This window comes from Lichtheimia ornata (genome assembly GCF_029851405.1).
Source record: "Lichtheimia ornata isolate CBS 291.66 chromosome Unknown scaffold00044, whole genome shotgun sequence".
Taxonomy (NCBI): Eukaryota; Fungi; Mucoromycota; class Mucoromycetes; order Mucorales; family Lichtheimiaceae; genus Lichtheimia; species Lichtheimia ornata.
In genome coordinates, this window is record NW_026695364.1 from 182,698 (window position 1) to 195,797 (window position 13,100).

General features: G+C 43.3%; 2 protein-coding genes across 2 annotated transcripts; both read right to left on the reverse strand.

The window, feature by feature from the left end:
* Positions 1 to 5,430: 5,430 nt before the first annotated feature.
* On the reverse strand, positions 5,431 to 5,980 carry O0I10_008398 (uncharacterized protein; the record flags this gene model as incomplete). Its single annotated transcript, XM_058488401.1, has 2 exons — positions 5,431 to 5,530; positions 5,697 to 5,980. 2 exons carry the CDS (start codon positions 5,978 to 5,980, stop codon positions 5,431 to 5,433), a joined length of 384 nt encoding a protein of 127 aa, XP_058340871.1.
* Positions 5,981 to 7,627: 1,647 nt separating this feature from the next.
* O0I10_008399 (uncharacterized protein) lies at positions 7,628 to 8,307 on the reverse strand (the record flags this gene model as incomplete). The annotated part of the gene is made up of 4 exons (XM_058488402.1): positions 7,628 to 7,930; positions 7,989 to 8,118; positions 8,167 to 8,237; positions 8,299 to 8,307. The coding sequence occupies 4 exons, from the start codon at positions 8,305 to 8,307 to the stop codon at positions 7,628 to 7,630; spliced, it is 513 nt and encodes a 170-aa protein (XP_058340872.1).
* Between the last annotated feature and the right edge of the window lie 4,793 nt (positions 8,308 to 13,100).

The window sequence follows — 13,100 nt, forward strand, 5'->3', positions numbered from 1 at the left end:
GATGGAGGAGAGAGAGAGAGAAAAGAGAGATAAAGTAAGCTGACAAGCGAGAGAAGAAAGCAAAAAGCAAAAGAAAAGGGGGACAAAGGGAAAGGGGAGAAGAAGAAGAGGAAGAAGAAGAAGAGTGAAAAGAGTGAAAGAAAAAAGCAAAAGCACCCACACCTATATTCAATGGTTCACATAAAAGGGCAACACGGGTCTTTTCAATCTCGATTCGATCTCCCTCGTGTCATTGGCTGTCCTACAGAATCATCCACTCTCTTTCCTCATCCATTGCATGTCGTCTTATGCTTTAAGGGTTCTCTCGTGCATACATTACTCGGGCACATGAGCAATCACATTTCCCGAGACATTGCATTCAACTCTCCAAAAGTAATCGTTTTAGATGAACACCATGAACAATCAACACGTTGTATTCTACCAATACAAGACACTTTTACAACGTATCATCCGCTGCGTTGATTTTGAATGGGGTTGCTCAGCTGTGTGCATGCAATACATACCATAGATCGGCAAACCTTTGCTATTTAAAGGAACTCTGATGTTACCCAAACCTGCAGATCCTTGCCCTGTGGGATATGCTGCGTAGGAACTTAAAGCATTTCTCGAACTGAAAAGAAGACATCCTACTTGATGCATAACCCCTTGACTTGACGTCTTTATGCTATTTGACAATGACGTTCCGCACAGATCAATATACCCATCCTTCCACACTCCCTCGTTGCACAAGTAAGTAGATTAAGCTCAAAGGGAATACATATGCAGACAACCACCACCAGCACGTAACGTTTCATTAAAGTCAGCATCATTGGCTCTGGTGATGGGCTGATCTTGCAAAGAAAAGAAAGATAGGCGATGTCCGCCGATACAATCAATTGGGACACAAGAGTGATAAATACGTGCGATTTAATCATAAATGGGGTGAGACTCAGTCCCTAATCGAGATGTGCGATCACGAGCATGACACGACTTAGGGGCCGTCATGGTTTATTTGTTTGTTTGTTGGGTCCTGTCCTACAAAATAAAAAGGCGACATCGTACCGTACATATGGATCTTGCTTGCTCAGTGGGCTTACTGGTCATATTCATGTGCAAACATAGTACACTTGACGAGCCAAGATTGTGAATCTGGTCACTGTGAGACATCCAGATCGCGATACGCTGCCCTTTAAATCACAGTAAAGTTTCTCGTAGTACCGTTCATGATCTAACCTTGTCATACTACGCTCAACCGATGTTTTGGTCCGCTTCAGGAGAAGAAAAAAAGCTAATGTTGACTCCTTGCTCATGGTAAAGTGTCTAGCTTGGTCTTGGCAAAAGGATGCAATTCGTTATTGAAATAAGCGGTACGATAGTATAGAACAACTTGCTCTAGTGGGAAATCGTAAAGCGTATACACCCAATGTTTGAGATCTCGTGTACATCTCTTCCCTTGGCATTGGAGCGCATTGTTCCGACCCTCTTTCCCACAACCACCCTTTTTAATCACACCCGATGCAATCCTACTCGTTCTTGCAACATTATGTGCCTGTAATGGATGCCATAATTCACACATCATGGATCATTGTATAAGCTCAAGCTCTTGTACTATCATTCCATGACCCCTGATTTGGGGCGTATAATATATGCAGCAGTAGCCTTTTACCCAACAACATTTCTTACAAAGGGTCCGATCCAGGAGAGATAGACAATCATTTGTCATTTTCAAGCGCGCATGTGACAGCCAACCTTCTTGTTGAATCGTATGTTGACTTTTACATTGGGACGACTGCTGGCATTGCGTACGTACATGGAAGATGAATCTTGCTATTGTTTGCATTATCGCAAAAACCCCGACTTGTGAAAAGTTTCCCATATCGATTTGGTTGATGAACAAGGCCGTCATCTATTTCATTCAAAGGACACTCGTTTAGTCCTTGATCCTGATATACACTCACCAGCACGCATGAGTACATTTGTCGCATACATTTAGTGATCAAGAATGTGCATGAATCAATGCCCAGATTAGTCATTTATGCCACACACAGCATCTCTTCCAAAAGGATTATGGGAATCCAGCACCTTGTGTCATTAGGCATTTTAAGAACACTGATCTCTTTATTCCGCATTTGATTGTGTAGGCAAGGGCCTGTAGTTGGGGAGATTTAATCTGTTGCCAGGTGAGCTCACTACCCGAGGGGATCTTAATTTGGGAACCAAGCAGCTCCACGGCTTGAGATACAAACGCTTCTCTTGTGCTTACACACACTCCTCTCCTTTTATCCCATTCACGACATCCCGTGAAGGTAATGTTCATGTACGCTATGGTATTCATATGGTGCTGAATCTTCATAGGTAGGGTGTGTTCAAGTGCTATTGTCAAGGTGATTTCGTCGCTCTTTTTGCTCGTTGTTATGCCGCTCGCCACGTTTGGGTGCAACAGGTACATTCAAAACCCCCAATGGAGTAGAAGAGCTTGTTCCATTGACATGTTAGCTTGTATAGACGGCCGAGATTGGATCGCAAAGAGGTTGGCTTGTTTGGTTTTTGAGGCGTCTCGACTACACTGTACCATGGCTTCGGTTTCCAGCAACGCAACAACAAAGGTCTTTATGCATATGAAAAAGGCAAGTGCAGTGAACCAAGACAACGAAAAGGCGTATAGTGTAATGATGTATGATACTATTATTGAATAGGTTCTTGGTCAGGTAGTGCAACTTTGGGCATTATCTTCCGTTGGGTTCGACTCCCAGCCTGTACCTTTTGGCTTTTGGAGATTGTTGTCAATGCACATAGGTTGGTGGGCTATGTACTCCGTGTGGATTGGGAAATTGGGTAGGGTCATTCTTTCTTTGTTGGAGAGGATGAATGAGAGCAACTATGAACCCCTGGTCGCTATGGGAGGGATGGCATCGATGATGACTTGATTATGTGATTCCTGCAGAGTTGCGTTCTTTTAGTTATAGAGACGATGATGCCACCTATTATTACAAGACTCACAATGACACTGACAAGCTTGGTTTACCCTTCTCATGGCAAGATGATGTTGCTTGATGGATTCCTCATATCCCATTTTTCTATGTGTGCCTTGGATGGCAGTCATGACTACGGCGACTATGATGGATGAAGACGACCATGGCAAGGTAGCAAGAAGCATCGTTCTTCGGATAATTGCAATTATCTATGTAGTTTATTCCTTTCTTATTGTTGCTTGTGGATTATAGCTTAGATGATGGGATAATAAAAGTGGCTCTGTGATCGGTCTTGTAATAAGGATAAGCACTCCATTTTTCATCTGGATCAAGCACAATGATACAGTAACTTAATGATTGATGTGGGCAGCTGTTCCACTTGGATGATTTTAACAGCATTGTGTCTTGGTTGCAGGATAAAAGTAAAGACTTGGTTACATATAAAACAATGCATGGAATGAAACTTGGTAATGATGGCATCGATACCACGACAACATGGATTACATCACTAGGATCGTGAGTTTTCATTTCAATTTACGTACTTGATAGTGCGTTACAGTATCAGACATGCAAAGACAAGAATGTATGTTAATCAAAGAACATGGTTTATTAATGATTACGATATGTACTAGAATAAACAAGTAGCTGTTGGTTTCCTAAAGCCAAGGCTAAAGTACTCACAGGGATGACCAACGAGAAGGTCGCTACTCAATTATCCCCAACCTCTACCTGTAGGCACCAATTCCAGGTCGACGAGGCCGCTTGTACATGCCACTTTAAGGTGCCGGGACTTGACGCGCCAAAACCTCGTTTGGAAGAAACCATGCTTGTGTCTTTGAGATAGAGAAAAGTGTAGCATGTTTTTGGTGAGCGAGAGCAAATAGGTGAAAGAATACTTATCTTCCCTCCTAGTTTCCTTCCAATGAATCCTTTGGCATTACCCAAACAAGAGCCACTTGTTGGTATCTTTGGATAGCGGTCTTTTATTAGTGCACCCTGGACACTGCTACCGGTCTGCGTTTCGTCCTCGGCCAAACGCCCATACAACACGCCGACACGTAGTGGGCAGCCAGTTTACGAGGAATGGCCAACATCCTCGCTACCTCCGTATCAAGATCTGCTGGGATTCATGGAAGCCTTGTGTGGAAACCGGGCTGGTGAGGGGCGGCAAAGAGTTTCCAATGCACACCATTAGGTCCCCCAAGTCGCTGCAAACAAGGCACGGTGAGTATTACAAGCAACACAACGAAAAGATAGAAACAACTTACTTTGGCCAAAACATCGTGATAGTAGGAAAAGCACGCACGCCATGCGAGTCGATCGATTGAGTTGAGAGCAAAAAGGTGGAGGTTGCCAGGGTGATCCGCAGTAATTTGTCCCTCGTCGCGACGCAACTGAACTTGAAATTGAGGCGTCTCCATTGGCCGAATGCTTCCTAATGGCTAAGGCGCCAGACCTTTGAGCCGGGAGCTTCCATACAATACCACTTACCCCAAAGTCATAACGTGTTGCTCTTGTATGGCTATGATGAATATGGTTGCAGTAAAAGTATAGGGTATTCAGGAATAAAAACATCGTTAATATACATCATCATCGTGTACTGCTGCTGGTATTGTTGTTGATCCAGCATTATGTATGTGGCTCTCAAATAGCAATGCCATGCCCATCCAACGAATGCATCATGAATAAAGAGTGATTTGATCTCTGCTTAAAGCAACGTGAATTCTACATTACCAATCAAACACATACCCATACACTATAATGTTTTATTTCATTATGCATGCCCTCGTAACTTTCTAACCCGGCTGTGAAGGCATCAAGCATGGTCCGTGCGCGTCACTTTTTATGCAGCTCGACACTCCCGCAGAATCCAAATGCGATATGGAGCCATTATTGCCATACACAAACATTGACACACCTTCACTATTGGATGTTGTATACTTACTTACCTTCCTCAAGGCAATCATGATCATGATCCATGTGTGCAATAACCTGTCAAGGACGTTCGTGTGTAACTACCACGTGCCATTACACTCAGCAGCTCTTCATCTTTCTGTTCATGCAGCCGACACCATCCATTAGGAAAAAGTAACTCCATCACGCTTACAGCATAGGTAAAACATAAAGGTGTCTGTACCTCTAAACTATACAATCAAACATGAGGTCTTTGATATGTTAGTGATGCTCATGAATGCATAACAAATATATATATGATAAGGTGGCAAATTAGCTTCCATGGAAACCCATGTACTGACAAGGATGGCCACGCGAAGGCTTTGCCGTCACCCTCTCCCCTACGGTGCACCAAGCCGGATAACGGGGGCTGCCATTGTAAACAACAGCATCTTCTATAGGTGCTGCTCGAGCCAACATGTTCGGTCTGATAAAAGGATAGCATCCCACGCCCACAGAGGCCGACCCATAAGAGCGAAAAGCAATACATGATCCCATATCTACCACAAGGCCACTGAGTAGCAGTCTAACTTCCAACGGCTAAGGCAGTAATCCTCAAATGCAATTGATAGGGCCATGATAGGGCTGACCACACTGTCGCAAATGAATCATAGCTACCAACGATGCTTTACACAAAAGAGTATGTAAGGCACCATCCCGTTCTACCCATAGCAAATAAACATCCGCCATATCAGTAGTAGCTGCCATCAAGCGACCTTCTTGGGTAGGCGTCACGAGAGACGCATCATGCCCTGCAACAAATAAATCCGGTCTTGATGAAATAGCACACACGATGATATGCCCAAAGGTATCCGTACAGGTACTTGAAGAATGAGATCCACCATGGCACCGATAAAAACATTGCTCTGAAGATCCACCGATAAAGAGACGACTTGCAGGTAGCTGATTTCCAAAGCCATGGAAACGGTATCCTTGACAACCACAACTATAAGATAGAGATCGCTTGCTTGCTTCTGAGACACCCACCCAAATTCAAATGTTGATCTTCGTCTTCCACTCAATAGGATTCGCCATTGACAGCTGTAAGGAGAGACTTTGATGGCACCAAAGAGCATGCGAAATTATAGCTTGATGGAATGATGGGCCTATAAAACTGCATATCACTAATTTATCTTTGAGGTAATGGTAACAATACTTAGCCAGTGTCATATGAGAACCCACGATGTTTGACGCTACCCAGTAATCAGAACACATTTCCTTGCTGTAGAGATGTCGACACAGTGACCAATTCTGATAGCCGTTTCTCCAAACGATACTTGATGATGAATGCCATGAGAGATTGGATACACCTTGACAGCACCAAAAGGACACGTAACATTGTTGTTTGTTGCTGATGTGATACATCCATAAGATACGTGCGGTGAAGATGGCTCTTGAAATCAATTGGCCAATAACAAGAACACCAGAGGATCAAATAAATGTTGTTGACACTAAAGATGTGGGCTCTGTTGCTCATTGCTGCTTCTTGCTTGTAGCTGATATGATCCACCGATAACAGGCATGCGTAGCAGGATATCCATTGAAAGGGTTGACAACAACTAGGACCACAATAAGACAAGATAACACTTGGCGACACCAAAAGGTATAGAACTTGTTGCCTTGCCGCTGCAGATGCTTATAAAAGGAAGTGTCCAATAGGTGGTACAGTAACGAAAACCATCGAACGATGTAATAAGGCAAGCTGACACTGAAGGATGCTCTCGACGTTGCTCTTTGACCCTGACATGATTCACCTATGAAAGATCCACCGTAAACAGTTTCCCGAATCCATAGAACGATTTAGCAATGATAGCTGCATCCATGAATATTCCAAAGGACCAAAATACAAGTAGTTTGCTGAATAGCCCACATACTATAATAAAAGAGGGGGTTGGTTGAGATTGAAGCCAAAAAACGGGTCATCCACTATTTACCAATGAAAGCCATATGAATAAAACCCTGTCGACATCCAATGATAGCTGCATCGATCAAGAATCCAAAGGGAACAAGACAAGTAGCTCGCTGAATAACCCATATGAAAGAGGGTGTTAGTAAGCATTGAAAGAAAGAATGGATCATTATTCACCAATGACAGCTGCATCCATAGAAATCCCAATGCACCAGAAGACAAGTAGCTTGCTGAATATCCCACATACTATAATCAAAGAGGAGGTTGGCAGGCGTTGAAGAAGAGAACGGATCACTATTTACCAATGATAGATAGCCATATGCACGAAAACATGTCGACATCCAATGACAGCTGCATCCATAGCAATCCCAATGCACCAGAAGACATGCAGCTTGCTGAATAGTCCGCACACTATAATAAAAGAGAATGTTGGTAGGCATTGTAGAAAAGAACGGATCATCATTTACCAATGATAGCCATATGCACGCAATCCTGATGATATCCAAATCCAGCAGGTTCTTTGCAATCGTCCGCTTGTTGATAAGGCCCGATACGGTGGCACTCGGCTTGAAAGCGATGGAACGATACTTTATGGGCATATGCAGTGAGAAGGTTGAGTAATATTGATACCACCAAAGATAGCATACTTACATGATGCCGAAGAGCCCTTACAAAGAGAGACAACGAGACAACCCTTGCTGCCCAACACCACATGCAAATCGAGAAAGCATTGTGCATCGAAAAGCCCAAACCAGATCCTAGCTGCGGAGTGACGTACATATGGCTAAAGAGCGATGTGAATGGCAATCGTTTTTCATTGGAAATCGAATGCAGCTTGACGATGAATGCCTTGAGGAGATGCATAAATGACCTTGGTAACACCAAAGATGTCAACGCGGGCTCTCATTGCTTGTTGATGACATGATCCATCCATAAGACGCGTATGGTTGTAGAGATCCATCAAAGGAATCGCCAATAACCAGAACCACCAAGAGATAGAAAGCTTGCTGATATCAAAGATATACAAGTTGTTTCTTGCTGCTGATGTGATCAATCGATAAGAGACCTTCATTTCAGGATGCCCACCGAATTGCCGATAACGAGAAGAACCAGAAAGCTTGATATGACACCAACGATATGGATGTTGTTACTTGTTGCTGATACAATCCACTCACAAGAGACTTGCATTGGCGGACACTCTTCAGAGAAATCGCCCGTTGCTTGGTAACCAACCACCAGAAATGAAATAAAGATTGACGACACCAAGAGATAAATGCGGTTTTCCTCATGGCTGACATGATCCACCTATAAAAGATGCACCATAAACAATTGTCTAAACTCATCCAACAATACTTAGCAATCATAGCTGTGATCTTGTAAACTCCAAAGCACCAAAAGACAAGTACCTCTCTGCAATGGTCCCTCTAAATAATAATGGTAGGCGTTTCAGCAAAGGTCCCCAAAAAGCATGAGAGTCATACATACCTGAGCCATGGTGATCACAAGGAATTGCAACCAAATACACCATCCGAAGGCAATACAATAATCAACCTGCAGCGTCAAGGTATGCCACCATATGTACCATACTCTCATTGGATCCTGAAATTGGCATCATAAGAGATATCCACCTTCTCTCTGTAGGCAAGGAAATCAATAGCCGTACTTGGATGGAGGCCGTGTGCACAGCGGATGCCTTTTCAAATTGGCCTTGCCATCGCATCTTGAGTCACACTGTTTCCGGGCCAAAATTCCCCAGGAGAGCACAGTACTATACAATGACATCCTTGACATGCAGCCGTGATAATAATAGTATCGCCGAAAGAGGCTCTGCCACTGTAAGGCGTTTGGTAAGTCCACTTGAATCACACCAATCCCACAATGAACACTCTTACCTTGTGGTATTTCTCAATAGCATCATTGCCTCAAATGAAACCGTATCTCCATGTCATCCATATTATCTTGCTGTTGTTTCACTGTAAGTCTTGTTAATTAACAGGTTTCGCTTTGTAGATCCAATACCACGCATACCATTGAGCCAACGTACAGCGGTCTTGCTTTGATATCAATGTCTTGTTGCTGCCAGAGGTACCATCATCCAACGTGTCCAAGCTACAGTAAATGCAATGTAAGGTAACAACGATAGCATTCGCTTTTCATGTCGACATACCCAAAGTAACAATGTGTTGGGACGTCTCCTTGATGGCAACCATGAATAGAATACACACGACACACGACGACCCCTTTGAATCTCGTATGAACGCGAGAACAGCAAACTACACGTGAACTTTAGAACCACAATGCCCAACTTGAATAATAAAGGAATGCAGCGATGGAACGTACATGTTGTATTGCAATGGAAGCTTGAGTCATGGGCAGATCGCGCGCGTACTTGTTGTTGAATGTCTGCAACTGGACAGTGTCGCCATTGACCACATGTTCACCCCAATGGACGCTGTACATTGTAAGGAATGCCAACAATTAACGCGTTGTAGTTTGTAAATGGAGAAGCTTACCTTTTTTTGTGAAGTGGAAATGAAGAAGAGTGGCCTCTTTGTTCCTCGTGTTCTCTCCAATTCGTGCACTCCATGCCACCCCGCTTGCTACAGCTATTACTGTTTATACGTGCCCTCAACAATGTCCTATACTCTTAGCTCCATAAGAATGATCAATGCTCAAGAGTTCAATTGAGAACAGCCCTCGTAATAAAGCTATCAGGTCTGTGCGCATCACATCAATCGGTTACTTAATGCAACTCCACTACTGAACCAACTTGTGTAACCCATTTGTTTAACTCTACCAAACATATGATATCCGCGTATGTATCAACCTTATCTCGCTCTCCACCCTTCAAATTTGCTGCCTCCCTTTCAATGCAGAAAACAACCAAGTGATCCACCCCTTGCACATCTAAGCTGATCGTACGATACCCAAAGTATTATGTTGAATCCAACTTTCATTCAATAAAAAGTCGAAGAACACGTAGACACGGCATTGTGGACGATGTTTATCAAGTAGATACATGATACATAAGGCAACAATATAGCCAAATTGAATAGGGTACATATGGGCGAAACATATAGAGTCATTAGGGATAATTGTATCATCCTATACTTGATTGCTGTTGTCATGATCACCCTTCATCCATGATTGCAAAATAGGTGTTGTATGCTTTGGCTCGAGTATTATTCCAGTATCATCCATAGCTGTGAAACACCTCCTTTCGTCAAAGACACAAGCCCTCTCCTCAATTCCACCCGAACCATCCTCCTCCTCAGCCGTATGCATAGGGTATGATTCATCGTTCCTATTGATGACGCGCCAAGCAACCAAAGCAACATTCCAAGACTTCTCATCACTGCACTTGATCGTATCCTTCCTTCCATAACCATTGTAAACCCAATATTGCTGCCGATCCTTTTCGATCTGGCTGTTGGTCAATCCCTTTCTTGGTCATTTTCCATCACAGCTCAACCAGCTACATAAAGGTTACTTGTATTGTGGCGTAGTTGATGGCTGATAGCGTGTCATCCAAAATAGACATCACGTTCCAAATGGGCCAAGGGAACCAAACCAGACAACGTATACACTTCCATCCATCCCCATATAGCAAACCAATATTCAGATCCATATCCGTATCCACAAGAAGTCGTATGTATTGAACCAAGTTGCTACATGTAAATAAAGCTGCTTCTATATAATGGCAATCTGTTGTCCACGTGAACAAGACTGTAAGGCAAGTTGCTGCAACTAAAGAACGCTGTTTGAGACAATGGAGTAAAGCCCTTGCTCATAGCAATTGCTGGAATGAATGCTGTTACGATTGGTCGTGGTAGAGGAGTGTGCAAGAGAAGGTTTAGTGTCAAAGGACTCGTGTGTTGTAGAAGAGTGACAAGAGGGCAGGGCTGTGTACACGCCATGGATGCATGAACATTACCCTATACACACCATCCACCCACCCACACAACTCACCCATCATCCTCATGATAGACAATAGGTACACGTAAATAAAAGAAATGACCCTCACGTATAGCAAAAGGGTGTGTGTCATTTTACACTTTACATGATAATGATGATCCAACAACAGCCATTACCTTACTACCAGGTTAGCTCGAATCATGAAAGTTGAAGGATAGGCATGATGGGCTGGAGCAGGACAATCGTTCACATGCATTGTATTGGGCAACAAAGGTGAATGGGAGGAATGGGTTATTAGCTGGCATTTTAGGAACTACTCCTAAATAGTGTACAAGTATCATGCTTCGCCTGTGCTGACTGACTCAAGTTACACAACACGCCCCTCTGCATCTTTGGCACTATTATAGTCATACCACTTGACAATGAACAACGACCTCTTTCATATAGCATCACGCTTACAGCATATGTAAAACATAAAGGTGCCTGTATCTCTAAACTTTACAATGAAACGTGGGGGCTTTAATAGAACCATGTTGCTCGGCGGGGTGAAAGCGATCTTGTGTCAAACTATGAAGTTCATCGTGGCTAATCCCAGATTTCGCAATGTCGCCACCAGCCAAACTGGATCCCGGGGTCGACCCCTTGAACTTTTTTCGACGACCAAAAAAATATTTTTTGGGCTGTTTGCGACATTGAACGCGAAACTTTCACACAAGATGCTGTTGGCCAAGCCGAGTCCATTGCTCTATTCAAAACCCCACGTTTCATTGTAAAGTTTGGAGATACAGGCACCTTTATGTTTGTAAGCGTGATGCTATATGAGAAGTGGTCTTTGTTTAATGTACAGTAGCTGGACCCTGGCAGAGCAAAAGATGCAGAGGAACCTCTTTGTGTAACTTAGCTACTTTGCATGAATGGAAGGATGGAAGGATGATACTATATACTATTGACAATGGCCCATACATTGCAAGCTAACAGCAATTTTCTCACAATCGGCACTGTTGTCCCACTCTATGACATGTGAGCATTCTCCTCCTCCAGACATTCATTTCCATGATTCAATTATGTTGATGCGAGCTGATTTGGCTGAGCCACGGTCAAAGAGAGATTACATCAATCCATACATCAGCATACATTCGAATGTCTCAGCTCATTAATCCTTGTTCGACCGTAACTCAACCAAATCAGCTCGGATCAAGCTACTTGAATCATGGAACTGAATGTCTGGAGCAGGAGAATCGTCCATCTACAATAGAATGCACAAAAGTTGGGAATGCACAAAAAAGGCCATTAGCTGCCAATGTATGACATAAGAGTGAGGGTTGCGTACCTTTCATGCATTGTCCCTGAAGTCCTGACTTCTTAGCTGAGTTATCCAAAGAGTTCCTTCTGCATCTTTTGCTCTGCCAGGGTCTACCTACTTGACAATGAACAAAGACTACTCTTCATATAGCATCACGCGTACAAACATAAAGGTGCCTGTATCTCCAAACTTTACAATCAAACGTGGGGTCTTTAATAGAACAAAGCTGCTCGGCTGAGTGAAAGCGATCTTGTGTCAAACTATGAAGTCGATCGTGGTCGATCCCAGATTCACCCAATGTCGCCACCAGCCAAAGTGGATCGACCTCTTGAATTTTTTTCGACGACGACGAAAATATTTTTTGGCTGGTAGCGACGTTGGGTGAATCTGGGATCGGCCACGATCGACTTCATAGTTTGACACAAGATCGCTTTCACTCAGCCGAGCAGCTTTGTTCTATTAAAGACCCCACATTTGATTGTAAAGTTTAGAGATACGGGCACCTTTATGTTTTACATATGCTGTAAGCGTGATGGCATATGGAAAGTGGTCTTTGTTGATTGTCAAGTAACTAGATTCTGATAAAGCCAAGAGTTGCATGAGGGGCCACCTGAGCGGGATGTAAATTTGAGAGAAAGTGAGGTGCACAGGCCACGTTACGCATCGTCTATAGCTCACACTAGCAATTGTAAGATATTACAGGATGCTGTCATTCCCAAAGTGATGGTGTGAAATAAATCCCATAACGCCAAGTGAGAAAGCAACAAGGGTCATAGGAAAATACAATAGCCAAATGAATCCACTGCATGATGTGACATGTAGGTGGTGGTGGTGGTGTTCCTTATCAATGGGATCGCTACCATGCACGCGTCGTGATTGGTCGACAGCGATAGTAGGAACACCTTTTGTCAACAACGATGATCACCCTCGTATCCTAGTTTCCATATCTGATGACATTGCAACAACAACAAACAAGTGCTAAATATGGTAAAGGCATTCTATAAATTGGTTGAGAAGATCAAGTGACGTTTTGATTGTATGGTTGATACAAAAAGGAGGAGCAGGTTGC